The 26,766-nt window shown below is 38.3% G+C and overlaps 2 protein-coding genes across 3 annotated transcripts in view; both read right to left on the bottom strand.

Annotated features, from left to right (window-relative positions):
• Positions 1–4,480: 4,480 nt before the first annotated feature.
• On the bottom strand, positions 4,481–13,181 carry LOC121377742 (SWR1-complex protein 3-like). Its single transcript, XM_041505826.1, has 2 exons — positions 12,842–13,181; positions 4,481–8,296 (listed from the first exon to the last, which is right to left on the bottom strand). The coding sequence occupies exon 2, from the start codon at positions 7,855–7,857 to the stop codon at positions 5,893–5,895; it is 1,965 nt and encodes a 654-aa protein (XP_041361760.1). The 5' UTR covers positions 7,858–8,296; positions 12,842–13,181; the 3' UTR covers positions 4,481–5,892.
• A 2,104-nt stretch (positions 13,182–15,285) lies between these two features.
• The window catches only part of LOC121377740 (phosphatidylinositol 4-kinase beta-like), a 50,050-nt gene continuing 38,569 nt past the window's right edge, over positions 15,286–26,766 (bottom strand). For both annotated transcript variants that reach the window (XM_041505824.1, XM_041505823.1), the window contains 6 exons: positions 24,860–25,012; positions 24,273–24,455; positions 22,896–23,161; positions 22,318–22,453; positions 20,536–20,656; positions 15,286–19,953 (listed from right to left, as the gene is read on the bottom strand). In XM_041505824.1, the coding sequence (XP_041361758.1) occupies positions 19,769–19,953; positions 20,536–20,656; positions 22,318–22,453; positions 22,896–23,161; positions 24,273–24,455; positions 24,860–25,012 (1,044 nt within the window). In that variant the 3' untranslated portion in view covers positions 15,286–19,768. The remainder of the gene's footprint in view (positions 19,954–20,535; positions 20,657–22,317; positions 22,454–22,895; positions 23,162–24,272; positions 24,456–24,859; positions 25,013–26,766) is intronic.

Here is a 26,766-nt window from a genome sequence, read left to right as displayed (position 1 = left end):
TTGTGGACCACTGATTGGAACGGGAAAACGTGGGAAAGGCGTCATTTGCTGGGTTTCTCGAATTAATACACGACAAATCAGTCGATGATGAATTAAAGAGGACCGCGGACACCATTCCCGACTCCAATCCCAGTATCAGCGACGGTTATTAATTTTCAGCGGTGATGTTCTTTAAATGAAAAACCCCAACAACAACGTTTCCCCTTAGTAAAGTTTAGAGATCAGGTTTCTTAGAACAAATCCATTATATAATTAATTAGCCGCCAAAGCGTCATATTTAAAAACAAATCACCCGGTTGCCCTCGATTTATCCCCAATTCATGCATTCGTTGCAGAGAATGATCTTGAGTCTTATCTCACCAGCATGATGAACACCGGTACCTATGGTGACCACATAACGCTGAAGCGAGCGGCGCAAATGTTTCGTATAAACATCTTGGTATTTTCTAGTCTCGGCCCTCATGCAACTACACTACTGTCTCCATCTCCAGATTTTAACCCAGAGTTGCCAACACTGGTTCTGGGCCATATTGCTGAAGGCCACGGGGAGCATTATGTCAGTTTAAGTATTTCAAACCAAACCCAGTATATCAAAAGGGGTATTCCATTGCTGTCTATACGTTCACGCATAATGGGTATCTATTTTTTATTACAAAATGGGTCCCATTTTATTACAAAATGGGTACCTATTTTTATTACAAAATGGGTCCAATTTTATTACAAAATGCGCACCTAGTTTTATTACAAAATGGGCCTTTTATTATTACAAAATGGGTACTTATTACAAAATGGGTAGTTTATTACAAAATGGGCCCCAACACAGGGGCAACCTCCAAGGGAAAATTATATTGATTTTTATTAAATTAATTTACATTGCAGAGTCATTTAACATTTATCTATAGACCAACGTTATTTGAAAGAAATATGTAAAATCAGAATATGTGTACAGTAAATAATGATTTTTTTTTAACAACTTTCCATTTCTTTTATATACTTGGTATATATTTTATGTACTTGTGTACTTGGTATGCATATTTAGATTCTTTGTATATGTGCTTATATTAACTTATATATTTATATATATTATATATTTTGTCACAATGTATTAATTGTTCTATGTAAACATGTCCTCATATGCCGTAGACTACGGCCTGAGTGTAAATAAAGTCCAGTTCAGTTCAGTATACACTATAATATTGGGAATGGGAACTCTATTAACGTGCCCATATCCTTGAAGGTTCAGGCACGCCGACCACGGATCCAGCCTCTGACATAGACAGTGGGTGGTTCCGGGGCAGGAGGGTACTAGAATATTGTGTATTTATTTTAGGATATGTCAGCAGGAAATTGTTAAAAATAAAAAAGAATAAACTCAAGGCTAAGAAAGAATTAAACTGAATAAAGCGTAACAATGGAAGTTGTAACAGTGATTCGTTCTATGTTGTACAATAGCTGTTGTCAAAACATCGCTAGTTGTTAGGCGTCAAAAGGACAATGCCTACCAGGTAATCAGGTCATAAGCACACAAGTGTGGCTGGGCATGTGTTATTTGCTTTCCAAAAGCGAAACGTATTTACTTAATTCAAATTATCATCCCGTGGTAGTGATTACTAACTATTTAACAGAGTGGAAGTGGGGGAAAAAAAGAAAACATCACTGTAATTTGTAACACTTTTTGTTAGACAAGAAAATTAAATACTCTATTTTACGTCACATCAGCACTTGAACGACATAAAGTAACAGTCCACGCTCATGTTGCAGCGTAATAACCCTGGTTGAGTAATATTTTATGGAAGCGCGTTTTTAGTAACCCTTTTATTGTTTAACACCTATCATGTCAAAACAATGATACACGAACGGATTTAGACAGAAACATTAATTGCCGCAAAAACGGTCGCATGTCGTTTGTTGATATATATATATATATATATATATATATATATATATATATATATATATATATAGTAACATGTGTCTGCACGTGCAGGCCGATTACAGTTCTGCGTGGCCAGATATAATTTTATATTTCTTTGTTCATCTAGTTTCCAAAAGTTAACAATAACTATTTATATCTTTTAATTGTTTTATCTTGAATTTGTATTTTGAAAAGTGACGCTTTCTGTAGAATGGCCCATATATATATATATATATATATATATATATATATATATATATATATATATATATATATATATATATATATATATATAATATGCACGATGCACTCACGACTGTTTTAAGTATGCGTGACGAATTGAAAAATTCCAAAAATACTCCCTACAATTTTGAACATTAGCAAACCTATCCAGACGTTCCAAGAATACTGAAGAATGACCAGGAAGCCGTTTGGGTCTCACTACGCATATCCAAGAATAATTTCGATTTTTTCCAAGTCGTGGCCATTGGGGGCAAAACTCGTGTATATGTGACTGGGGCTTAACATTTGGTAATTCTGACAATATTATAACCTCAGAGAAAACCCGCTACATTGTTCCATTAGAAACAAGGAATCTTTTATATGCATTTTCCCACATTGTTTGACGCACCCCATTAAACTCCTATTGCCTAGAGCGATTATTCAACTGATGAACGGTCCCTAGTCTTGAAATTCGCGGCCATTGGGGGCATTGTTTGACGCACCCCATTAAACTCCTATTGCCTAGAGCGATTATTCAACTGATGAACGGCCCCTAGTCTTGAAATTCGCGGCCATTGGGGGCATTGTTTGACGCACCCCATTAAACTCCTATTGCCTAGAGCGATTATTCAACTGATGAACGGCCCCTAGTCTTGAAATTCGTGGCCATTGGGGGCATTGTTTGACGCACCCCATTAAACTCCTATTGCCTAGAGCGATTATTCAACTGATGAACGGCCCCTAGTCTTGAAATTCGTGGCCATTGGGGGCATTGTTTGACGCACCCCATTAAACTCCTATTGCCTAGAGCGATTATTCAACTGATGAACGGCCCCTAGTCTTGAAATTCGTGGCCATTGGGGGCATTGTTTGACGCACCCCATTAAACTCCTATTGCCTAGAGCGATTATTCAACTGATGAACGGCCCCTAGTCTTGAAATTCGCGGCCATTGGGGGCATTGTTTGACGCACCCCATTAAACTCCTATTGCCTAGAGCGATTATTCAACTGATGAACGGCCCCTAGTCTTGAAATTCGCGGCCATTGGGGGCATTGTTTGACGCACCCCATTAAACTCCTATTGCCTAGAGCGATTATTCAACTGATGAACTGACCCTAGTCTTGAAATTCGCGGCCATTGGGGGCATTGTTTGACGCACCCCATTAAACTCCTATTGCCTAGAGCGATTATTCAACTGATGAACGGCCCCTAGTCTTGAAATTCGCGGCCATTGGGGGCATTGTTTGACGCACCCCATTAAACTCCTATTGCCTAGAGCGATTATTCAACTGATGAACGGCCCCTAGTCTTGAAATTCGCGGCCATTGGGGGCATTGTTTGACGCACCCCATTAAACTCCTATTGCCTAGAGCGATTATTCAACTGATGAACGGCCCATAGTCTTGAAATTCGTGGCCATTGGGGGCATTGTTTGACGCACCTCATTAAACTCCTATTGCCTAGAGCGATTATTCAACTGATGAACGGCCCCTAGTCTTGAAATTCGTGGCCATTGGGGGCATTGTTTGACGCACCCCATTAAACTCCTATTGCCTAGAGCGATTATTCAACTGATGAACGGCCCCTAGTCTTGAAATTCGAGGTTGAATTCCTTTATATACGAGGGCGGGACATGGACAGTGGTAAAGCGCACGCCTGATGCGCGGTCGGTTTTCGGTCGATCCCCATTGGTGAGCCCATTGGGTTATTTCTTGTTGCAGCTAGTGCACCACGACTAGTATATCAATGGTCGTGGTATGTGCTCTCCTTTCTTTGGGATAGTGCATATAAAAGATCTCTTGCTACTAATGGAAAAATGTAGTGGGTTTCGTCTCTATGACTGTGTTGAAATGTGTGCTGAAATGACCATATTTGACATCCAATAGCCGATGATTAATAAATCAATGTGCTCTAGTAGTGTCGTTAAACAAAACAAACTTCTTCTTTTGCCTTTATATACTGATGGAAAGAAATAACACAAGTTTCTGTAGACTATATTTAATTAAGTACTAGCACTGTAGTAATGTTTGTATATAATATAAACACCCAGTGACCGTGGTTCACTTCCCAGGCACGGCGGAAGCAAGTAGACTTTCTAGGGGTTTCGGGTGTATGCTCCCCCGTAGACTTTTGAAAACTAGATGTCCTGAAATGCTTCCTTAAGATTTACTACCAATAATATTGTTTTATTCATACCTAGCACCCGTCTGTCTCTGCCCCCAGCGCCGCCGTGCCTGCCTTCCTACTTCTAGTTCGTGAACTGTTTGGATTCAGCACTTTTCCAGTACTTTGATTCTATACAGGTTTATCTGTCAACTTTCAATTCTACGTTTTACTTTTAAACAGTTTGTAAATACTTTATCCAAATTGTGTACTATTCGCACGTTCTACTAGATTTATTCATTTTGGTTCTAAATAACTTCCACTTTTCTACTTCTATAGTTTTAACTCCGGTTTAAAACTATTTGCAATTATGGTTACATCAAGTGCTAAATTGTTTTCGCTATGAAGTTGTCCAACTACTTCTGGGGCCTAATTCACTAAACTCTCGCAACTTTGCGATCTCGCAGTGCAATGCTAGAAGACTTGCAAAGAGGATGCTTTGTTGTCTAGCAGAGCCTAAGAGACATTTGTTTTTAACCTTCCATTTCTGAATCTAAACGTCTCGCGACTGCCACATCCAGTTTTTAACTGTTTTAATTCGTTTCGAGTTAATATTTTCGGTTTTAACCTATATCCACGTTCTAATTCTGATTCTAAACAACTTGTTGATTCAATCCATAAGTCATTCCACTTTTTACTTCCGCTTTCAGACTTCTTGGATTTCTGGTTTTAAACTGTTTGCACATTTACCTTTAAGGTCTAGTTCCGATTTAAACCGTTTCCAATTTCTATATCAAACACTGAACCGGTTTCACATTTTACGTTTCATTCTAAACGGCTTACAAACTTTACGCCAAGTATTGAACTGATTTCACCACCTTCTTTGGGTATCTGGTGTCTTTACATAATTTTTTTACTTCTGGATTTAGACCGTTTGCACTTTTAGTTCACACCTTTGGTTTTGAAACGTTTTCATTGTCGGCTTTTGCTTTTAAGCTATTGCACTTGTTTCTAGTTCTGGTTCCAAAGGGCTTTGGCTTTCTCACTTGGGGTTCTATTTACAAATTTAAACTGTTCCCTCTATCTGCTTTCAGTTTCAAACTCAAATTTTAAACCTTTTGCATTTCAACATTAAATTTTAAAGTGTTTTTATTTTTTGTTTGTGTTTCTGTGCTGTTTCCACTTTTTTATTTTAGATTTAGAACTCATTATTTCTGGAACTGTTTCTAAACGGTTTGCTCTTTCTACAGCGGAGTCTAAACAGCTTGTTAGTTCTATGTCCCGATCCAATTCCTTTTCAATACTCTTCTTCTAATTGGAAACTGTCTGTACTGAATAATTTTAAAATGTTTTTAATTTTATTTTTTCTGATTTTAAAATAATATTATCTTTTTGTAGTTCTGGTTAAAAGCGGATTTGAATTTGTGCTTCTGATTCTAAACTACTTTCAAGTTCTACATCAAGTTCTGAATCCTTTTCACTACATTCTTCGGCTTCTAATCTTTCTACTTTCTACTTCTGATTTCAAAATATTTTAACTGTTTTGGGTTATTAAACTATTATTATCTTTTTCTAGTTCTGGTTCTACAGTCTCTACTTCCGTCTCAGATGTTAAATCTTTGGCAGTTTTAACATCCAGTTTTAAACTTTTTAGTTTTTGTTTCTGTTTATGGACTGTTTCCACCTTTTCATAGCTAGTTTAGAACTGTTTGCACTTTGTACCTCTGGTTTCAGATCGTCTTCACTTTCTTCCGCTTCTAGAGTTGTTTTGTTTCTGTTTATGGACTGTTTCCACTTTTTTATAACTAGTTTAGAACTGTTTTCACTTTGTACCTCTGGTTTCAGATCGTCTTCACTTTCTTCGGCTTTTAGAGTGTTTTTGCTCGCTACTTCCAAGTCAGAATTGTCTGCATTTAATCTTTTTAAAATGTTTTCAGAGATTCCTTCTGCTGACACACGGCTTCCACTGTCTGAATCTTGGTCTGAATTACTTTCAAGTTCTACCAACAATTCTGATTCGTTTTCACTACTTTCTTCTAGTTCTGATCTGTTTGCGCCTTCTTCTGGCTTAAAACTATTGGTACTTTCTAATTCTGGTTTTAGATTGTGTTCATTTTCTTCTTCTTTTAAACTGTTTCCACTTTTTACATCTTTGTCTAGACTACTTTCTGCTTTTAAACGGTTTCCACGTTTTACATCTTTGTCTAGACTACTTTCAAGTTCTACACCCAGTTCTGAATCTTTTTCATTTGAAATATTATCTTTTTGTAGTTCTGGTTTTAAACTATTTTTACTTTCCATTGCTAATGTTGACCCGCTCTCATTTGTTACATCTGGTTTTAAAGGGTGTCCACTTGCTTTAGATTCTAAACTCTCTTCACTTTGTTCTTCTTTTTCTAAACTCTCTTCGCTTTGTACTCGTGAGCCCTGTTCTGATTTGTTTTCATCCACTCCGGGTTGTGAACTGTTTCTACTTTCCATGTCCGTGCTTATTTTTCTGTTCAATTCTGAACTGTTTCTACTCTCCATGTCCGTGCTTATTTTTCTGTTCAATTCTGAACTGTTTCTACTCTCCATGCCCGTGCTTATTTTTCTGTTCAATTCTGAACTGTTTCTACTTTCCATGTCCGTGCTTATTTTTCTGTTCAATTCTGAACTGTTTCTACTTTCCATGCCCGTGCTTATTTTTGTCAGCAGTTCTGAACTGTTTCTACTACTCTCCATGCCCGAGGTTAATTTTATCGCACGTTCTGAACTATCTTTACTTTCCATGTCCGTGCTTATTTTGGTCACAAGTTCTGAACCGCCTTTACTTTCATTGTCCGTGCTTATTTCTGTCAGAAGTTCTGAACTGTTTCTACTCTCCATGCCCGTGGTTATTTTTATCACAAGTTCTGAACTTGCTTTACTTTCCATATCTGTGCTTATTTTTGTCACAAGTTCTGAACTTGCTTTACTTTCCATATCCGTGCTTATTTTTGTCACAAGTTCTGAACTTGCTTTACTTTCCATATCCGTGCTTATTTTTGTCAGACGTTCTGAACTGTTTCTACTCCCCGGTGTTAAATGGTCTACAATTTCTGATCCGAAAGTCAGACTGCTTCCACTATGTGTTACTGGTTCTAAAGCATTCAGTTCGCGACTGCGTTCACGTTCTACTTGCGTCTCTGAAACGTTGTTACCTTCTGTTTCCGAGGTTGAACCGTCTGGACGTACAGTACCCTGCTGTAAAACGTGTGGTCTTTCTATTCGAGGTGTCCTAGACCACAATGCGTTTATAGTGTCCCGAATGGTAGACAACACAATAACCACGGCCATGCTGACCGTGTTGCATAGGTTTTGAAATACTGTGACCATATTTGGAAAGTTTGGCCTTCGTGGTTGATATTCCACAGCCAGCAACGTACTGCCGGAGTCCCGAATGGCAAACGATATGGTGACAACTTCACTCATTAAAAACTGATCGAGATGCGGGTTGTCAAAGAAAGTTGAAACAAAAAGGTAAAATATGAAAACCATGTTAAAGACGGCCACGGCGAGGGCGTACGCCAGAAGGTCATGTTGGAATTCTTGTTCAGCCATCTTGAGGTTCGTGATCGCAGAGTGTTTCTCCATCCGGACACAGTGTGTCTGCTACAGGTCACAGTGTGTCAGCTACAGGTCACAGTGTGTCAGTTACAGATCATTGCTACAGGTCACTGTGTACCTATGCCACAAGTCACACTGTGTTTGCTACGGGTTACACTGTGTATGCTATGAGTCACAGTGTACTTCTGCAACAATTCACAGTGTATCTGCCACAAGTCACACTGTGTGTATGCTATGAGTCACAATCTGCCACAAGTCTCACTGTGTGTATGCTATGAGTCACAGTGTACGTCTGCAACAAGTCACAGTGTATCTGCCATCAAAAGTTACACGATGTATCTGCTACGGATCACAATGTACTTCTGCAACAAGTCATACTGTATGAGCCAGAGATCGCAGTGTCTGCCACGAGTCCCCAAATCAGGTCGCCAATTACGCCCAGAGAGAATCAGTGAAGGAACTCAACCTGAAGTGAAGGAAAAGGAAAGGAAGGTTTGTTTTAACCTAGTTTTTAAACACTACATAATAGTTTACTCACCATTAGGCCTACAGCCATGTTTTGATAACTTAAGTCAGTCTTTACCTTCATTTTATTGTTTAGATTATCAATTTCCGAAGTGTTTCTAGTCGTCCGGGTGTTTGTGATACCACGAAATGCAATTTTTATAATTCTGAAAATGCTGGTACCTCCGAGGAGTAACGGTTATTGTGAAGAGATCTAATTTATTTTCAGAGGATATTTTCTTGTTTCAACGTCACAGTCCCTTTGTTTCACTCTACTGAAAATTTATCCAGATGTGTTTCAAGTTTGTGGATTAACCAGACTAGGGCCTGCGATTTTAGCCAAACTTTAACTGTCGAGTTTCTCGGTTTCAAACTAGGGTCTGTGACTTCAAGAGTTTAAAGCAACTGATTCTAATTTCAGAAGTACGTACCTTTTCTGTTTCGTATTTAATATACAGTTTAGCTTCTACGAACTCCATGGCCCGTGCTTATAAAACTTTTCTCCGATGACGTCACACACATACAATTCGTATGGCGTTGTCATGACATTAGTGTCTCAGACTCTATTAAGAGTCTGCCCACTGGGCTATTTCTCGCTCTCGCCAGTGCACCACGAGTGGTATGGTATATCAAATGCCGTGGTATGTGTTATCCTGTCTGTGGGATGGTGCATATAAAATATCCCTTGCTGTTAATCGAAAAGAGTAGTCCATGTGTGGTCCTTAACCATATGTCCGACGCCATATAACCGTAAAATAAAATGTGTTGGTTGAGTGCGTCATTAAATAAAACATTTCCTTCCTTCTATTAAGAGTCTCGAGTCTAGACTCTAAAAGTTTTATAAGCACCAGGCCTGGACGAACAGGAACACGCAGGAATTGTTAATACTCTTAATTTAATCAATAAAGTGTATACGTTAACAGTAAATACAGCTGTAGTCGATAGGGTCTCCGCGAGTATTCGAGTAGTCGCACACGGACTAGAGTACCCGTGCAATAAAGAACACTCTCATTATTTTATTTTTATTATTATTATTATTATTATTATTATTATTAATATTGGGGGGGGGGGGTGGTATCTCATTTTGCCATGGGGCGGGACGTAACCCAGTGGTAAAGAGCACGTCTGATGCGCGGTCGGTCTAGGAACGATAACCATCGGTGGGCCCATTGGACAATATCTCGTTCCAGCCAGTGCACCACGACTGGTATATCAAAGGTCGTGGTATGTGTTATCCTGTATGTGGGATGGTGCATATAAAAGATCGCTTGCTACTAAAGGAAAAATGTAGCGAGTTTCCTCTCTATGACTGTCAAAATGACCATATGTTTGACATCCAACAGCCGATGATTAATAAATCAATGTGCTCTAGTGGTGTCGCTAAACAAAACAAACTTCTTCTTTTTTTTTCATTTTGCCACATGCTTGTCGCCGGTTACATTATTGGGCTATGATACATGGATGGAAAACAAAAGTCGAATGTGTGGGATGCAATACGATGGCATGATTTGGCAACCATGTTTAGCGCTTAAATTAACATGCATTATGGTAATTTACTGTATTCCTTAGTCTCATTATCATCTAGTGTAAGTGTCGGGTATTCAGGTCCGGGTAGAGTTTGGCCCTCGAGTACTCGAGTCCAATATCGTGAAGCAATATCGTGAAGGCCCTAGTAATAGACCATCATAGTGGGTTAGCTGTTAGTTGTTCGTAGTCAGTGAGACAGAAGATGGTGTATTGGCCATTCAGTCGTTAAAACTCACTCTGAATGGGAGCCGGTACCGGGCTGCGAACCATGTACCTACCAGCCTTATGTCCGATGGATTAACCACGACGCCATCGAGGCCGGTACCTACAGTAAAAGTCCATTAGGCTACTTCTAGTTCCAGCCAGTGCTCCACAACTGATGTAACATAAAGTTTGTTTTGTTTAACGACACCACTAGAGCACATTGATTTATTAATCACCGGCTATTGAATGTCAAACATTTGGTAATTTCTGACATATAGTCATTGAGAGGAAACCTGCTATGGTATAACAAAGGCCGTGGTATGTACTATTCTGCTTGTGGGATGGTGCATTTAAGGTCTCACTACACAGATCACTTCCGGGTGAGAGTTGATTGATGACGGCCCACTACAGTTCCTAATTGTGACATATGTTGTGGTTCACATATTCACTTTTAGGAATTGGGGAAGAATTAAAACAATATGTATGTTTAATGGTAAGCCTTCTTTCTGGCTATATTTTGTCCATGTTATTTTGTAATATTGTGCATTGACCTTTTGGGACATGGGTGTATAGTGCAAGAGACAAAGAGACAGTCGGAGTGAATCGGTTAATGGACCACCTGTTCGGACCAGTGCTACAGCCAGATGCGGTCATATAGCAAAAAACTGAGATGGAAATGTTCTCAATTTTGGAGTGAAAATAAATGCTTACATAATGTATGTTCGCAATGGTGTATGTTTAGTGCCAACGAGAACCCGTTCTATTGGCAATCTTCATTTGAAGTCGGGCAATTTAACATGGGTTTCAATGGCAGACGACATCTGTGTAGTGATACCATAAAGGATCACTAATTAATCTATAAGAGTAGGCCATGGAGTGGCAGTGGTGGGTTTCCTCCCTAATTATCAATGTGGCTGTTAAGTAAAAAATATTTATTTCTTTTAAATTTTCAATGAAAATTCAAGAGTTTCAAAGTTCCAAAATATGTCACAGCTAGTTTGTGAAGACTGCCCAAGAGAATCATAGCACTAAGTTTAAAAAGTATCCAATTAAAACTCTAAAGAAAATAGAGACTTTCACATTTGAAATTCAAATTTTAAAAGCTTTTACTAAAATTCTAAATTTAAGGAATATATCTATATTAGTTTGTGAAGAAAATGATTATTTGAGTTTTAGAACTATCCGGTCAAAACTCTAGAATACAGATTAGACCGAATTTTTAATGTGAAATATTTATTAAAACGATTTTAATTTGATTTCTTTTCTTTTCTTTTCTTTTTAATCATATATCTGTTAGTTTGTGAAGGCTACCAGTGAGAAGTAGTGTACTGAGTTTTAGCACTATTTAGATGGATGGATGGAAGGAAATGTTTTATTTAACGACGCACTCAACACATTTTATTTACGGTTATATGGCGTCAGACATATGGTTAAGAACCACACAGATATTGAGAGAGGAAACCCGCTGTCGCCACTTCATGGGCTACTCTTTTCGATTAGCAAAACGGGATCTTTTATATGCATCATCCCACAGACAGGGTAGTACATACTACGGCCTTTGATATACCAGTGGTGGTGCACTGGCTGGAACGAAAAATAGCCCAATGGGCCCACCGACGAGGATCGATCCCAAACCGAACGTGCATCAAGTGAGCGCTTTACCACTGGGCTACGTGCCGTCCCGCACTATTTAGATGAATATAGACTTTCACATTTTCAATGATAAATTTCTATCTAAATTTTTAAACCTGAATAAAAAAATTAAAAATGAAACATTAAATTAAATTAAAATTAAATTACTGCCCCACAGATAGCTGGAACAAGAACTTTACGTTTAGAAATACAGCCGTTAACAAATGTTAATACATGGTTAGGTCTCACTACACAGATCACTTCCGAGTGAGAGTTGATTGATGACGTCCACTATAGTTACTAATTGTGACACGTTATGGTTCACATATTCACTTCTAGGAAATGGTGAAGAATTAAAATAATATGTATGTTTAATGGTAAGCCTTCTGACTGTATTTTACCCATGTTATTTTGTAATATTGTGCTTTTGGGACATGGGTGTACAGTGCAAGAGACAGCCGGAGTGAATCGGTTAATGAACCACCTATTCGGACCGGTATTACTGCCAGATGCGGTCATATAGCAAACAACTGAGATGGAAATGATCTCAATTTGGGAGTGAAAATAAATGTTTATATAATGTATGTTCGCAATGGTGTATGTTGTTGGTGCCAATGAGAACCCGTTCTATTGGCAATCTTCGTTTGAAGTTGGGCAATTTAGCATGGGTTTCAATGTCAGATGACATCTGTGTAGTGAGACCTTAAGAATTTCAATATCACCATTATTGTATGACATAATAAATATAAATTGTAAATTGCTATTTAGAGTAGAGAAGTCGGAAACAAATTTATGCATGTCAGCCCGTCATCCTAAATACCCACTTTGACATTCAATAGCCGATGAATAATAAATCAATGTTCTTTAGTGTTGTCGTTAAACAAATCAAACTTTAACTTGTAATTATATATCTACCGCTTCAAGTTGTCGACAACACATGCATATAAACAAAATAGTTGATTACAGGCGCGTGTGAAGAGTGTGTTTGGGGGTCAAAACACCTTCTGCTCCATCGGGTTTTCAATGTAGGCCTATTTTTCGGGGGAGCATGACTCGACCTCCTTCTCTCGCCAATCTAGATCTCTCCCCCAACCCCCACCCAACTGCACACGCGCCTGTAAATATAAAATCTGTGTGTACATACTCAAAATAGCACTTCAGATTAGCTGCCTCGTCATAAAACGTCAAATGTTTTTGTTTTGTGACGTCATAATTGATTCACATTCGGAACACTTCGGCTGACTACTAACGCGTCGCCAATAAAACTGAAATTGTGACAGTAAAATCACCAATATACGTCCACAAATTGAAAAACACAGTAGGGTTATCCCTATTCTAATTAAACTGTTTGCTGGTTGATTTTAAATAGGAAAGTGCCACATTTTTAGTAAGAATAAGCATATAAACGTAACCAACTGGTGACGTCATTAGGCAGCCCATTAACAGACAACGGGTGGTCGGAGAGTTGGCGGCTGGAACATAGATGTGTAATTTGACATATTTAATCAGCTCTCATGATTAGACTAATAAAGAATAATAATTATGTTCATTTCTGACATAAAAACTTCTCAGTATTTAACGACTTCTGTACGTAATATGAACGCTACAGAAATTGTCTTTATGACGTCATTACAAAATTTGCGAACGGTATATTGGTGATTTTACCACCTGGAATTTTTAGTAGAGATCCAATCAGATTCGTTCTTACAAATGTGTTGAATTAGAATATTAATATATATGGTCTCACTACACAAATCACTTCCGGGTGAGAGTTCACTGATCACGGTCCACTATATAGTTCCTAATTGTCACACATGTTATGGTTCACACATTTACTTCAAGGAAATGGTGAAGAATTAAAACAATATGTATGTTTAATGGTAGGCCTTCTGGCTGTATTTTGCCCATATTATTTTGTAATATTGTGCATCGACCTTTTGGGACATGGGTGTATAGCGTAAGAGACAGCCGGAGTGAATCGGTTAATGAACCACCTATTCGGACCGGTACTACAGCCAGATGCGGACATATAGCAAAAAACAGACGGAAATGTTCTGTTTTGGAGTGAAAATAAATACTTATATAATGTATGTTCGCAATGGTGTATGTTGTTAGTGCCAATGAGAACCCGTTCTACTGGCAATCTTCGTTTGAAGTAACTTAACATGGGTTTCAATGGCAGATGTGTAGTGAATGAATAAATGAATGTTTAACGACACCCCAGCACGAAAAATACATAGGCTATTGGGTGTCAACCTATGGTAATGCGAACATATGAGGTGCTGATCAACATCAATATAAAAATTCAAGAATTAAATAAAAACAGTGTAAAGAACTGTGCAAAAATACAAATATCACAGATAGATACAGACTTTTACGCAAAGTTTAAATTTGCGCGGTATTGGCCATTCTCAAAGAGAATGTTACATCCCTGCACCACGGTGAGATTACAGCACGCGCAGTGGTCTGTGTAGTGAGACCTAAGCTAATCCGTAATCTGTTCAGGGGACCGAGGTAGAAGACCACAGCTATTTGTAAATCTTCATCTGAGATTTATGCATCCTAAATACCCACCTATGGTTTACAAATGAAGAAAGATACAGGTATTTTAGTCTCAAGGAAATTACAAATAAGGTCATACTTATAAAGAGGTCTCATTTTAAATATTTCGAGTTAAAATTTGTTTTATTTCAATCATAATGTGCCCAAACTGCATGATTTTGGGTGTATTTGCTATGTTCACACCAATACAAACTTTGAAACCACACCCAAGCAGGAGTTAGCGGATATCATGCATATATTTATGGAAACTTTGCTCATAAACCTTATAAACATCCTCATTTGAATAAAGGTTTAGCTATTAAATTTTCACAAAATCGGCTTGTTTGAAAATTACCCAAACTGATCGCGCTCCACTTTTGTCACAAGAAAACCACGGTGCATAAGCCTCATTACATCTAGAAACCATGGGCGTACGACCCCGAGCGTCAGACATGGTTAAGGACCACACAAATATTGAGAGAGAAAACCTGCTGGCGCCACTTCTGGGCTACTCTATTCGATAAGCAGCAAGGAATCTTTTATGTGCACCATCCCACACAGCGTAGTACATACCACGACCTTAAAGGCTTTGATATACCAGTCGTGATGCACTGGCTGGAACGCGAAATAGCCCCACTGACGGGGATCGATCCCACACCGACCGCGCGCTGTACCGCTAATGCCAAAAACATTACTGATAATGTCATTTTTAAATTGATGTTAGATAAGAGACGTTGGCAGAATAAAGTGATCTTGGAGACAAAACAGATATGATATCCTATTTTCGATAACAGCATTACCTGGCTTTCAAATAACGTTTTTTTATCGTTGTTCAGGTCTTTTGGGGTTTTTTTTACAGTCAACTCGTCCATATGACGCTACCGTAGCGCTAGCTGATCTCACCGGAAACGACCGCATCTTTTCAGAATGCTAAACACTTAGTTTAGATCTGTTCGATTCCCAGGCGTGTGCGAGTATGCAGCGACGAGTAAATATGTCCGCTCATCCCACAAGACACAGCATAACAAACAAACAAAACCCCAGTCCTTCTGAATTTACATTAAAACAGAATTTATTACCTGGTTTTGTACATGAATACAAATACAATAATTTGGATGATATCATTCGCTGAACTGCATATTTACGTTTATCTTGCGCCATACTTTTTCTCTTTTATCCCCAGTTTGTTGCAACACAGAAAGTAGTTTTGACAACATAAGCCAGGCCCGTAGGAACGATATCTGTAGGGAGGTGGGGCATAATTTCTATTGAGGGGGCCACTTTCTCTAGAGGGGATGGAGGGGCACAAGTCACATCTTTATCCATGTTTAAATAGAGTAGGGCAAAAAAACAAACAAACATATATTTTCGTCATGAAGTGGGGGACCACCTCCCACCCCCACCCCCCAAACACACACCCGGTTCCTACGGGCCTGCAATTGGATGACTGGTTCCAGAAATCGTAACTTGCCAATGCTGCAATCTTTACAAACATTTTGCATCTCCCATTTATTTTCTTTATGACATGTTATACCGGTTTCACTCATACTATTTACAGAAGCACACGCTTATTATTAAGTACCAGGCCGCAACACGTGTAACATCGACCATACCTAGCTGGAGATCGCTGGGCGAGATGGGAAGGAGCAGATCCAAAGCGGAAAGGTGTGTGTGGTGGGGTGGGGGGTGGGTGGGTTCTTGTATATAGGATTAATGCAGAACTAGCCATGGAATTTTTTTTTATTAGGGGGTGATTAATTGCTTCCCTAACTTAGATTATGGGGAATCCATTTAATAATATTTCCATATTGATACTACTAGTATTTAAATTCACGTTAAAGGTGGCGGCTAAAAATTACTCTCCTTAAGCGCTCGACTGATGCGCAATCGATCAAGGATCGATTCTCGTCGGTGGGCCCATTGGGCTATTTCTCGTTCAAGTGAGCATTCTACCTACTCAGCTATATCTCGCCCCTGGGTAGGTATGATACTTTAAAAACGGTGAATAATCACATTCTGTCTTAAATCAAGCGTGCCCCAGACCCCCCGCGGGGAGTATGAGAGTGTGAATGATGGGGAGGGAGAGAGAAAGGGGGGGGTGGGGGGTGGGACAGGAACATATCTGCATGAAAGAAAAAGGTGTAGAGTACAGATATTGGTGTTTGAAAATGGAACTTGTGCAATAAATTGACATAATACAAAGCTAGGTATGGCCATGATTATAAAAATCCATGAACTGTGGGTTATTTTCCCTCCCGTTTTACTTGGCTGCACAGAGCATACATGTACAGAACATATTTTGTTGTTGCTTAGTTACACATCTACCAATCAGGCTGCAGCAGTCATGTATAAAACCATTATAAATAAAACCATCTGCCAATCAAGGGTACTTCAGGTATATCCTTTGTTCACACAAATGCACACGTTAACTTGTGTTTCAAAAGATGCCATTGTATGAGTGCACCTCTCCATAAAGACCTGTTAGTGGTCCTTGTAGACAGGTTTCACGGAATCATGCTTATCATTGTTAAGTTACACATCCAGTCTTTCTGCAATACAAAGCCAAAACAAGCAACCAATCAAAACGTGCTGCGCAAAGCCAAGAATGTTTATGAAGTTTTGATTAGCACTTTGGTTGTTGCTGAACCGTACTTCAAACCCAATCAGAACTGGTCACATAAAACCACAAACAAAATCCATTTCATTTGCAGCCACAAAAAAAGTTCATTTCCACCAATTAAAACCACAAAATTCTCTATTACAGTCGACCAAGTTACACATCCGCCATTAATATTTTCCATATAGAATTAAATACATTTAGTACAGCACACATCAACACCTTTCATATCGGCACCTTTCATAAAAATTGTTTCTTCATAGTCTTCTATCAAGCTACATAATTACACTTGCAAGTAAACATCCAACAATTTAGTACAGCCCCCTTTTATCAGAAATGCAGGCATCTCAAAACTGGCATATTGTTGTTTTTTCACGGACTGATCCTTAGACCTGAAAATCCTTGACAGATGACATCTATGCATGCTTGGCATCCAGCTGTGTATACAGTATATACAATTATCATGGCGCTGTTTACTTTAATGTTCACATTTTTATCTGGCAGGCATTTCCATCTACCAGCAAACATTTTCTAATTTCGGTCATTCGTCATTTTCCTTACATTTATTATAACATAATATTATATACTACTCAACTTTCACTTGAGATATTAAAAAACAAACATATATCAATTAAAGCAACTGCATTGACTGTGTTCGATGGATGACATACATCTAAATGTAGACAGGCTGTACAATAGTGTGGTGATGTAAGTAACATTTAAACCATGACATATATTTGGTATATCCCTGGTGAAGGATGAGAAGTGTTTGTATTTCTTGCATTTATAGGCATATAAGTCACGTACTCAACTGAAGGGATGGATAGGATCACCTTCCCCATCTGGCATAACCTGTCAGATATATTTACATTACGAAGATATTTTATTGTGGACATTTCACCCTTATTATTAGGCTTCACCACGGCACCGTAATGATCCCCAAATCTGGGCTTCTGAAACCAGACACCTCATCTCTACCATTAGTCTTCACCATGGCACCATAATGATTCCCAAATCTGGGCTTCTGAAACAATAACTGTGTAGCTTATAGCTACATAGACAAAAGGTAGCAGTCTTATTTGGTTTCATAGCAAGTGGAACGAATTGTCGTGTTAAGACGTGTTTGCCTCTTCATAGCGAGTAGAACAAATTGTCGTGTTAAGATGCATTTGCCTCTTCATAGCAAGTGGAACGAATCGTCGTGTTAAGACATGTTTGCCTCTTCATAACGAGTGGAACAAATCGTTTTAAGACGCATTTGCCTCTTCATAGCGAGTGGAACGAATCATTGTGTTAAGACATGTTTGCCTCTTCATAGCCAGTGGAATGAATCGTCGTGTTAAAGACATGTTTGCCTCTTCATAGCAAGTGGAACGAATCATCGTGTTAAGACATGTTTGCCTCTTCATAGCCAGTGGAACGAACCGTCGTGTTAAGATGTGTTTGCCTCTTATCTTTCTCTTTTAGGTCACTAACAAGAACACTACCAATAATTTCCAACCATTCTTGAGTTTTTTCTTTGTTTGCTTCATCAGATTTGTTTTGGTTCCCAGTTTATTTCTTTGTTTTCAGCTGTAACTTAGCTTGTTTCATGGGACAATGCTGTTGTCTAGTTGATGATATACACAGCAGTTTCTTTCTTCTGGCAATGTGAGCTTCAAGTTGGTGAAATACATAGTAGTTTCTTTCATTATGGTGAACGTCTGGCACAGATTGGCAGTACGCTGCTGGGCAACGTGAATCAGATATTTTACTTGTACTGTCAATCTATAGCCCCTCAACTATCTTGGCAAAGAGTCAGAATCCGATTTTAATTATCTATGACTACTCTGAATGACAAATTCTTTTTCGGGGCTCATTTTATCCGATAATGTCTGCTACCAAGTCTTATACAGCCACTTGCTTTACCATAATCCATTATTAAACAGCTTATATTAATAAATAATTTCATTTGTCGACTTCCGAAATCCACAATTTGTTCCTTCTGTCAACGAACGCAGATTGTCTGCTATTGACATTTGTCAAAACGATTGTTTCATAAGAGAATTCCGTTTTCAGAGAGCAGCATTTGAGTACTGAAAATCATTGTAGATATAGTTTAGAAAATACCATTTGTGAAGTAAAGAAATCCATGATAATGATATCTCAAGTGCTGAATCCCTTCCATCTATCTGTCAAGTACTGAAATTCTTTGTAAAGATGGTTTTATCGGTGAATCTCGCTTGTGAGATACTGAAACCCATCATACAGCTTAGTGGTAATGGATGTCTTTTGTCAGCTACTGAAATGGTTTTATTAGAGAATACCATTTTGCAAGGTAGTGAGATACATTACAGCTATTTGTCAAGCTGTCAAGAGAAAAAAAAAACATTTGCAAGACACTGAAATTTTATTTTCAGGTACTGAAATCCATAGCACTACTTGGTTATCAGAGAATCCCATTTGTGTTATACTGAAATTCATCAGTAAATCCCATTTGTATTCATCATAGAATCCCATTGGTGAAGTACTGAAATTCATCAGAGAATCCCATTAGTCAGGTACTGAAATCTGTCAAAGAATCCCATTTGTGTTATACTGAAATTCATCAGAGAATCCCATTTGCATTATACTGAAATTCATCAGAGAATCCCATTTGCATTATACTGAAATTCATCATAGAATCCCATTGGTGAAGTACTGAAATTCATCAGAGAATCCCATTAGTCAGGTACTGAAATTTGTCAAAGAATCCCATTTGTGATATACTGGAATTCATCAGAGCATCCCATTGGTCAGGTACTGAAATCTTTTGTGAGATATTGAAATTCATCAGAGAATCCCATTTGTGAGATACTGAAATTCATCAGAGAATCCCATTTGTGAGATACTGAAATTCATCAGAGAATCCCATTGGTGAAATATTGAAATTCATCAGAGGATGCCGTTGGTGAGGTACTGAAATCCGTCGTACAGTTTGGTGGTGAGCGAGTGAAGACTCGACTCGACGAGGTTGTCCACCAGGAGCTGTAGCTGCTCCTCCGTCAGGTTCATGTGGAAACGCTCCTTCAGAGACCGGATTGTGCTCATGCCGCGGCTGAAGCAAGGCAGTTGTGACCCTGTGACGACAAACAAAATACATGTAATGATAAACAACAATTCAGAGAGTACCGGTACTGCTAAAACAATAAATGTCGGGTCCAACAAATTTTAATATCTCCTAAGTTTAAGGGCCATAACTCTGTAAAACAAAAAAGAAAAAAAAAGAAGAAAGAAAGGTAAATCGCCATGAAAGTTAAACTTGATTTGTAACAGTACATCATAAAGCATTAAAAAAAAATTCATCTTAATATATTCAGGCATTGGGGGAAAAAAAGTTTGAAAAAATCATTTTCATATCTCCGAAGTTCAAGGGCCATAACTCTGTGAATAATTGGTAAATGGCCATGAAAGTCAAAGCTGATCTGTATCTAGTACATTGTAAAGCCATGCACAAAATCAGTCATCATAATCGGCTGACATAAACACTGGTTACAAGATGAAAAATGTTAATTAACTACACCCCAACATATCATAATTAAACATGGTTACTGTCACCACAGCATTAACAAAATAAATGAAAGAAAAATATTATGAACGATACACAACAAGAGGGTTTTGGGGACGTGTTTTTATAACTTAGCACTGGTTTGGTAGCCTACCCATCTGCATGATCTCGACAATGGGAACAATCTTGTCCATGTGTTTCCTCGATGCACAGAATCCCTGCAGCATTAGGATCTTGAAGTACTCGAACATGTCACTGCCCAAACCGCCCATCACCTGAAAAACAGAACACAGGTGGTTTGATTATTAAACAAAACACCAGTCGTAAGTTTATTACACATTTACAGCAGTCTCTTTTATAAACACAGACGCCAGTTATTACGCAGGGGAAAAATTTTCGACTATGTTTATAATTTGTTGATATTTAACAAAATTCTTTTTCTTTGCATTGCAGGGTATGCAACAATTACATGAGGTCATTATCTTATCATCTGATTATATAATGGCGTCATGGGTGTTGGGAGGATTTACACTTATGTTTAAAAATAACATTTTGTGTTTGATAGACATTTTTGGTTTTGTGATAATGTTTTATTCTGTGTAGACATTCAGGGCCCCATTTTACAAAGCGATCTTAGCACTAAGATCACCTTAAGTGCACAGCAACCTTATCCACTAAGGTGATCTTAGCGCTAAGATCGCTTAGTAAAACGGGGCCCAGGCTCTGTATTCATAAACGTACTTAAGTCAATGTATGATACCAGTACCTAAATACATACTTAAAGTACATAAATAAGTATCATACATTGACTTAAGTATGTTTATGAATACGGAGCCAGGTCTGCTACAACTACATGTATTATAGTTTTTTGTCTTACACATTACATGATACAACATTTACTGGGCCAGTGCTTATAAATCTTTATGAATCTTTAATGACACCACACATATGCATTGCCATGACGATGAATTTCACAGACATTATTAAACATAAGTTTCATATGCATGGAGCCAAGCCAACCTAGTGTTTTAGTACCTTGAAATTAATTTATATATTAAAATCTATATCTCTTCTTCCAACTTCTATCATGGCAAGACAACATCTACTACATTGTCATCATCAATATGTAGTGCTTTTGTTTTGTTTAACGACACCACTGGAGCACATTGATTAATTAATCATCGGCTACTGGATGACAAACATTTGGTAATTCTGACACAGTCATCACAGGAAACCCGCTACATTTTTCTTAATGCAGCAAGGCATCTTTTATATGCACTTTCCCAGACAGGAAAGCACATACCACAGTCTTTGTCCAGTTGGTGCACTGGTTGGAACGAGAAAAAAACAATCAGTTGAATGGATCCACCGAGGTGGTTTGATCCTGCAACGCAAGCACCTCAAGGGAGCATTCAACCACCAGAGCTAAATAATGCCTCCTATATATTGTAATAGTCAGTACCTTAATGCATCGTTAGTTAATTCAACTATCAATAACTATCACAATCGTTTGCTCAACTATCAAGTTTCGATAGTATGCTTAGTGAAATATGGTCTACAACCAACGCATGATTTCACTACCTAGTGATATTATTATAAATAAATAAGTACAAACACAAACATACGTACATACACACACAGAGACAAACACACACACACACAGACAACGCACACACAAACACACAACACACACACACACGCACACACACAGACATACACATTAGAAGATAGGTAAATAGTTTTGCAAAATATCTATTCATATTACTGTTATCAAGCTATTTAAGAATTCAAAATACTATTGCAATACTATGACAATAGTATTTTAATTATCGCAAAACTATTGCAATAGTAAAACTGATCGCAGTAGTCACCCCTATCAATATGCTAATACACATGTTCACAGTATTATTTCATAACAAATGACCGTCTTTCTTACCTCTACAAATTCGTGGGTCAACTTGAACGGTGAATTTTCAAAACCAAGATTTTTGCCAGGAGAGCTAGAGAGAATGAATCCAAAGTCGATGTGAATGATGTGACCTTCAGAGTCGAGGAGAATGTTTCCGTTGTGTCTGAAAGAAAACACATGTCCCGCTTTATACAACATGAACACCAATATTCCTTATCTGTTCTTTACAAGTAACAGACTAGATAAATGTAGAAAAAATCAACTCATACAAGATGCTAATATTTCATGATGCTAAATTTAAAGAGACAAACAAAAGACTGTTTCAAAAAGCTTTTGTGCAATCGTTTTGTCTGCGATTAACTGAACTCACAATCATGGTTACATGCTATTGCTAAAACCCTTCGGTATCGTGATGTTGCGCAGTGCACCATTACTTGTCGAAGTCATGTCATAAAAATGCTCAGTCCGTGATGTCATTCCAGCACAGATGTAACCAAGTTAATAACAATAAAATAGTACCTGTCTTTGATCTGCAGCAGGTAACAGATGAGACAGTACCTAGCACATAGATAATAAACCTAATAACTATGAAATCTTTAGTGTACCTGTCTTTGATCTGCAGCAGATAGCAGACGAGGCAGTAGCCGGCACAGCTCTGGACGAAGTTCTTCTGTGCGGTGAGGAAGCCCTCACTGTTGGGCGGTCCGAACTCATGCACGAAGTACTCGAGGAGCGTCAGCTTGCTGTGTTTCTTAATCTGATGCAGGGAAATGGCGTTCACCACTGGCTCGATCATTCCACTGTCGTTACTGGTCACCACAATCTTATATGGGTGGATCCACAGTGGAACATGCTCCTCGACCCACAGATTCTAGAAAATAATAACATTTAATGAAACACTGAACACATTTTATATGTGGTTATATGAAAGGAAGGAAGGAAATGTTTTATTTAACGATGCACTCAACACATTTTATTTAGATATATGGCATCAGACATATGGTTAAGGACCACACAGATATAAAGAGAGGAAACCTGTTGTCGCCACTTCATGGGCTACTCGTTTCGATTAGCAGCAAGGGATCTTTTATATGCACCATCCCATAGACAGGATAGCACATGCCACGGCCTTTGATGTACCAGTCGTGGTGCACTGGCTGGAGGAGATGGTTATATGGTGTCGGACACATGATTAAGTACAAAAACAGATAATAAGAGGAAGTCTGCTGCCAGTACATAGCTACTTTTTTCTATTAGCAGCAAGAGATCTTCTATATGAACCATCCCACAGACAATCCTGCACATAATCCTTAAATTTATTGTTTGCAATTAAGGGAGCTAACTCCTGTTTGACGAGTCTGTAAAGTAAGGGAGAGAACTAACCTGTAACTGTGGTTCGCAACACTTGACAACCACAAAGTAAGGGAGATAACAGAAACCAATATCACAGAAAGTAAGGGATGTAACTCCTGTTCACGATCCCGGACAGTAAGGGAGGTGACTCTAACCTGTAACTGTTTGAGGACCTGGTAGACTAGCAGTTCCTGGCGGAGGTCGTCCCCACACTTGACGATCACAGAAAGTAAGGGAGGTAACTCTTGGAGGTAAGGGAGATCACTCTAACTAACCTGTAACTGTTTATGGACCTGGTAGACTAGCAGTTCCTGGCGGAGGTTGTCCCCACACTTCACGATCACAGAAAGTAAGGAAGGTAACTCTTGGAGGTAAGGGAGGTGATTCTAACTAACCGGTAACTGTTTGAGGACCTGGTAGAATAGCAGTTCCTGGCGCAGGTCGTCCCCACAATTGACGATCACAGAAAGTAAGGGAGGTAACTCGTGGAGGTAAGGGAGGTGACCTTAATTAACCTGTAACTGTTTGAGGACCTGGTACACTAGCAGTTCCTGGCGGAGGTTGTCCCCACACTTGACGATCACAAAGGAAGGTAATTCGTGGAGGTAAGGGAGGTGACTCTAACTAACCTGTAACTGTTTGAGGACCTGGTAGACTAGCAGTTCCTGGCGCAGGTCGTCCCCACACTTGACGATCACAGACAGAAGACGCCAGTGCGGCATGTGACCGTACGGTGACGTATCTCGGATTCGCTGAACTTTGTCTTCCCAGGGTTCCTTGAGAGCGGCCGCCGATGGGTCTTCAGGATCCCGCTATAAAATAAATATAAATAAATAAAGCAAAAATAATACTCAATCAAATAACTTAATAAATAATTGAATAAATAAATAAATAAAATATTTAAATATATAAATACAGTGAATCATGAAACTGATGTAAAAAAATTGTTTTTACATATCAACGCAATAATTACTTGATATATTATATCAAGAAGAGAAATTAACAAAGACAAAATAAAAATTAAAATCCAACACAAAAGATGTGTCCATCTGTTAGAATGAAGTTTTTTGGGTTTTTTTGTCATTAGAAAGTAATCATATAGTAATTTTAAAAACAAGAAAATGCAAAAGAAATGCATTCTGGACAATCAAAATTAAAAGTCCATGAAAGTTATGCATGAAAGGAAATAGAAACACATGCAGAGTACTGAGCCCACCTCAAATTTCCCTTTGGGTGTGGCAATGTTTTCCGACAGCCTTCTGCGAATGTCCCCCGCCGCGATATAAACAGGATCCTTGCTGTCGGCACTGGCAGAACTCTCCGTCGAGATCTGTGAAATCGTGTCGCTTGACCGACATCGCATGGCAAACTGACAAAGAAAACGAGAAGAATTTAACACATGTGTTACCAGCCTCGGTGGTGTCGTGGTTAAGCCATCAAACATAAGGCTGGTAGGTACAGTGTTCGCAGCCCGGTACCGGCTCCCACCCAGAACCAGTTTTAACGACTCACTGGGTAGGTGTAAGGCCACTACACCCTCTTCTCTTACTAACCACCAACAATTAACAACTAGGCCCACTGTCCTGGACAGCCATCCCAGATAACTGAGGTGTGTGCTCAGGACAGCATGCTTGAACCGTAATTGGATATAAGCATAAAATAAGTTGAAATGAAATGCAATGAAAAACGTGTTAAAGACATGGAATCCCGTCAGCACATAAACTAACCAATATTTGTGTTTAAATCAACTCTTTATTAAAACTATTGCATTGAGTATTAATTTTTAATTCTATTGTAACGAAACAATACAAGTCTGAAAAATTAATGCAAAACAATTTCCTTTCCATTGACAGCCATGTAGGCCATGTAATGTTTTTGGCACTCCTATCCCAAACTATAGTTTTAGTCATCCATCTATTTGGAATTACTATTACTATTACTACAATTTGCCGTTTAATATTAGTCACAAATAGTGAAATACTTGTGTTTATTAAATACTGTTATGACGTGAATGCAAGGCACATTATTCCAGCAAAAAATGGTGAACCATACAAGAAGTTAAAGGGTCAAATGCCAGCCTAGATTGTGTAAAAATTATTAATCGGCAGATACACCCAAAAATATATCCAAGTTTTCACGTTGACATTACTTATAAAAACATAATAGATAAACATGTCTGATTCTACACATTTGTCATTTTACACCTGACTTACATAATGTCTACTTCATTTAAGTCATTTTACCTGAATGATTAACAAGACTTTAACAAATTATACAATGCAATCATATAAACCAAATTTAAAAATCATTCCACCTGAATACTGTAGATCCTGAAATTAATGCGATCATAATATTAATGCGAAAAATGTGAGTTTGTGTTATTCACATTAATAATATGACGCACATTTATTTCTATATGTTTTGTATATGTGTCACACATTATTAAAACAAACAAAAAATATTAAAATTCTAATATATTTATAAAACAGAAATGGAAAACAATTCATTGTTGGGGAGACAGAAGAAATGTCAAATAGTCCAGCAAGTTATGTGTCACACACTATTGAAACAAAGATTAAAATTCTAATACATTTATAAAACTTGAACACGATTAATCGTAGACGAGACAGACTAATTGTCCAATAGTCCAGCAAGATGCCAGTCACGTGTGACGAATGCAGGTTCTTTGGCCACCCTGTCAAAAGCTGACACAATCCATCACGCATGAATGGGTTTTAGCAGGCTAATATTGCAGTCGACTGTTTCTTTGTCTTTACTGTTCAAGTTAGCTGCAACTTTGTTGGCATACAGTTCTAATGGTGAATGTATTCTAATGTTTAGCCAAATGTAGGTAACTATACACGTTCCGTAAATGATTGCCGCAAAAATATGTTGTGAGTTGATCTCATTAAGAACAATAAACAGGACTAAACAGGGCAATTGATTTGTACACAGACATGTTAGTGAGTTGATCTCATTGAAGACTTGGATTTAACCGAAAAGGACACAGACATTATTAGCAAATTTAATATTTTAAAGGGAGGCCACTCGCATTAATTGCATGTCTTATTTTAGTCTTCCCACTGTCACTCTCATTAATTTAGGGACGTGTTAATTTCAGGA

Source organism: Gigantopelta aegis, chromosome 7 (genome assembly GCF_016097555.1).
Source record: "Gigantopelta aegis isolate Gae_Host chromosome 7, Gae_host_genome, whole genome shotgun sequence".
Taxonomy (NCBI): domain Eukaryota; kingdom Metazoa; phylum Mollusca; class Gastropoda; order Neomphalida; family Peltospiridae; genus Gigantopelta; species Gigantopelta aegis.
The sequence above is the reverse complement of the archived record's forward strand: the minus strand, read 5'-3'. Positions and strand labels throughout refer to the sequence as shown.

What these genes read in the sequence shown, in the direction of transcription:
- LOC121377742 (XM_041505826.1), bottom strand. Translation starts at nt 7,857, where the DNA reads ATGGAGAAACACTCTGCGATCACGAACCTCAAGATGGCTGAACAAGAA.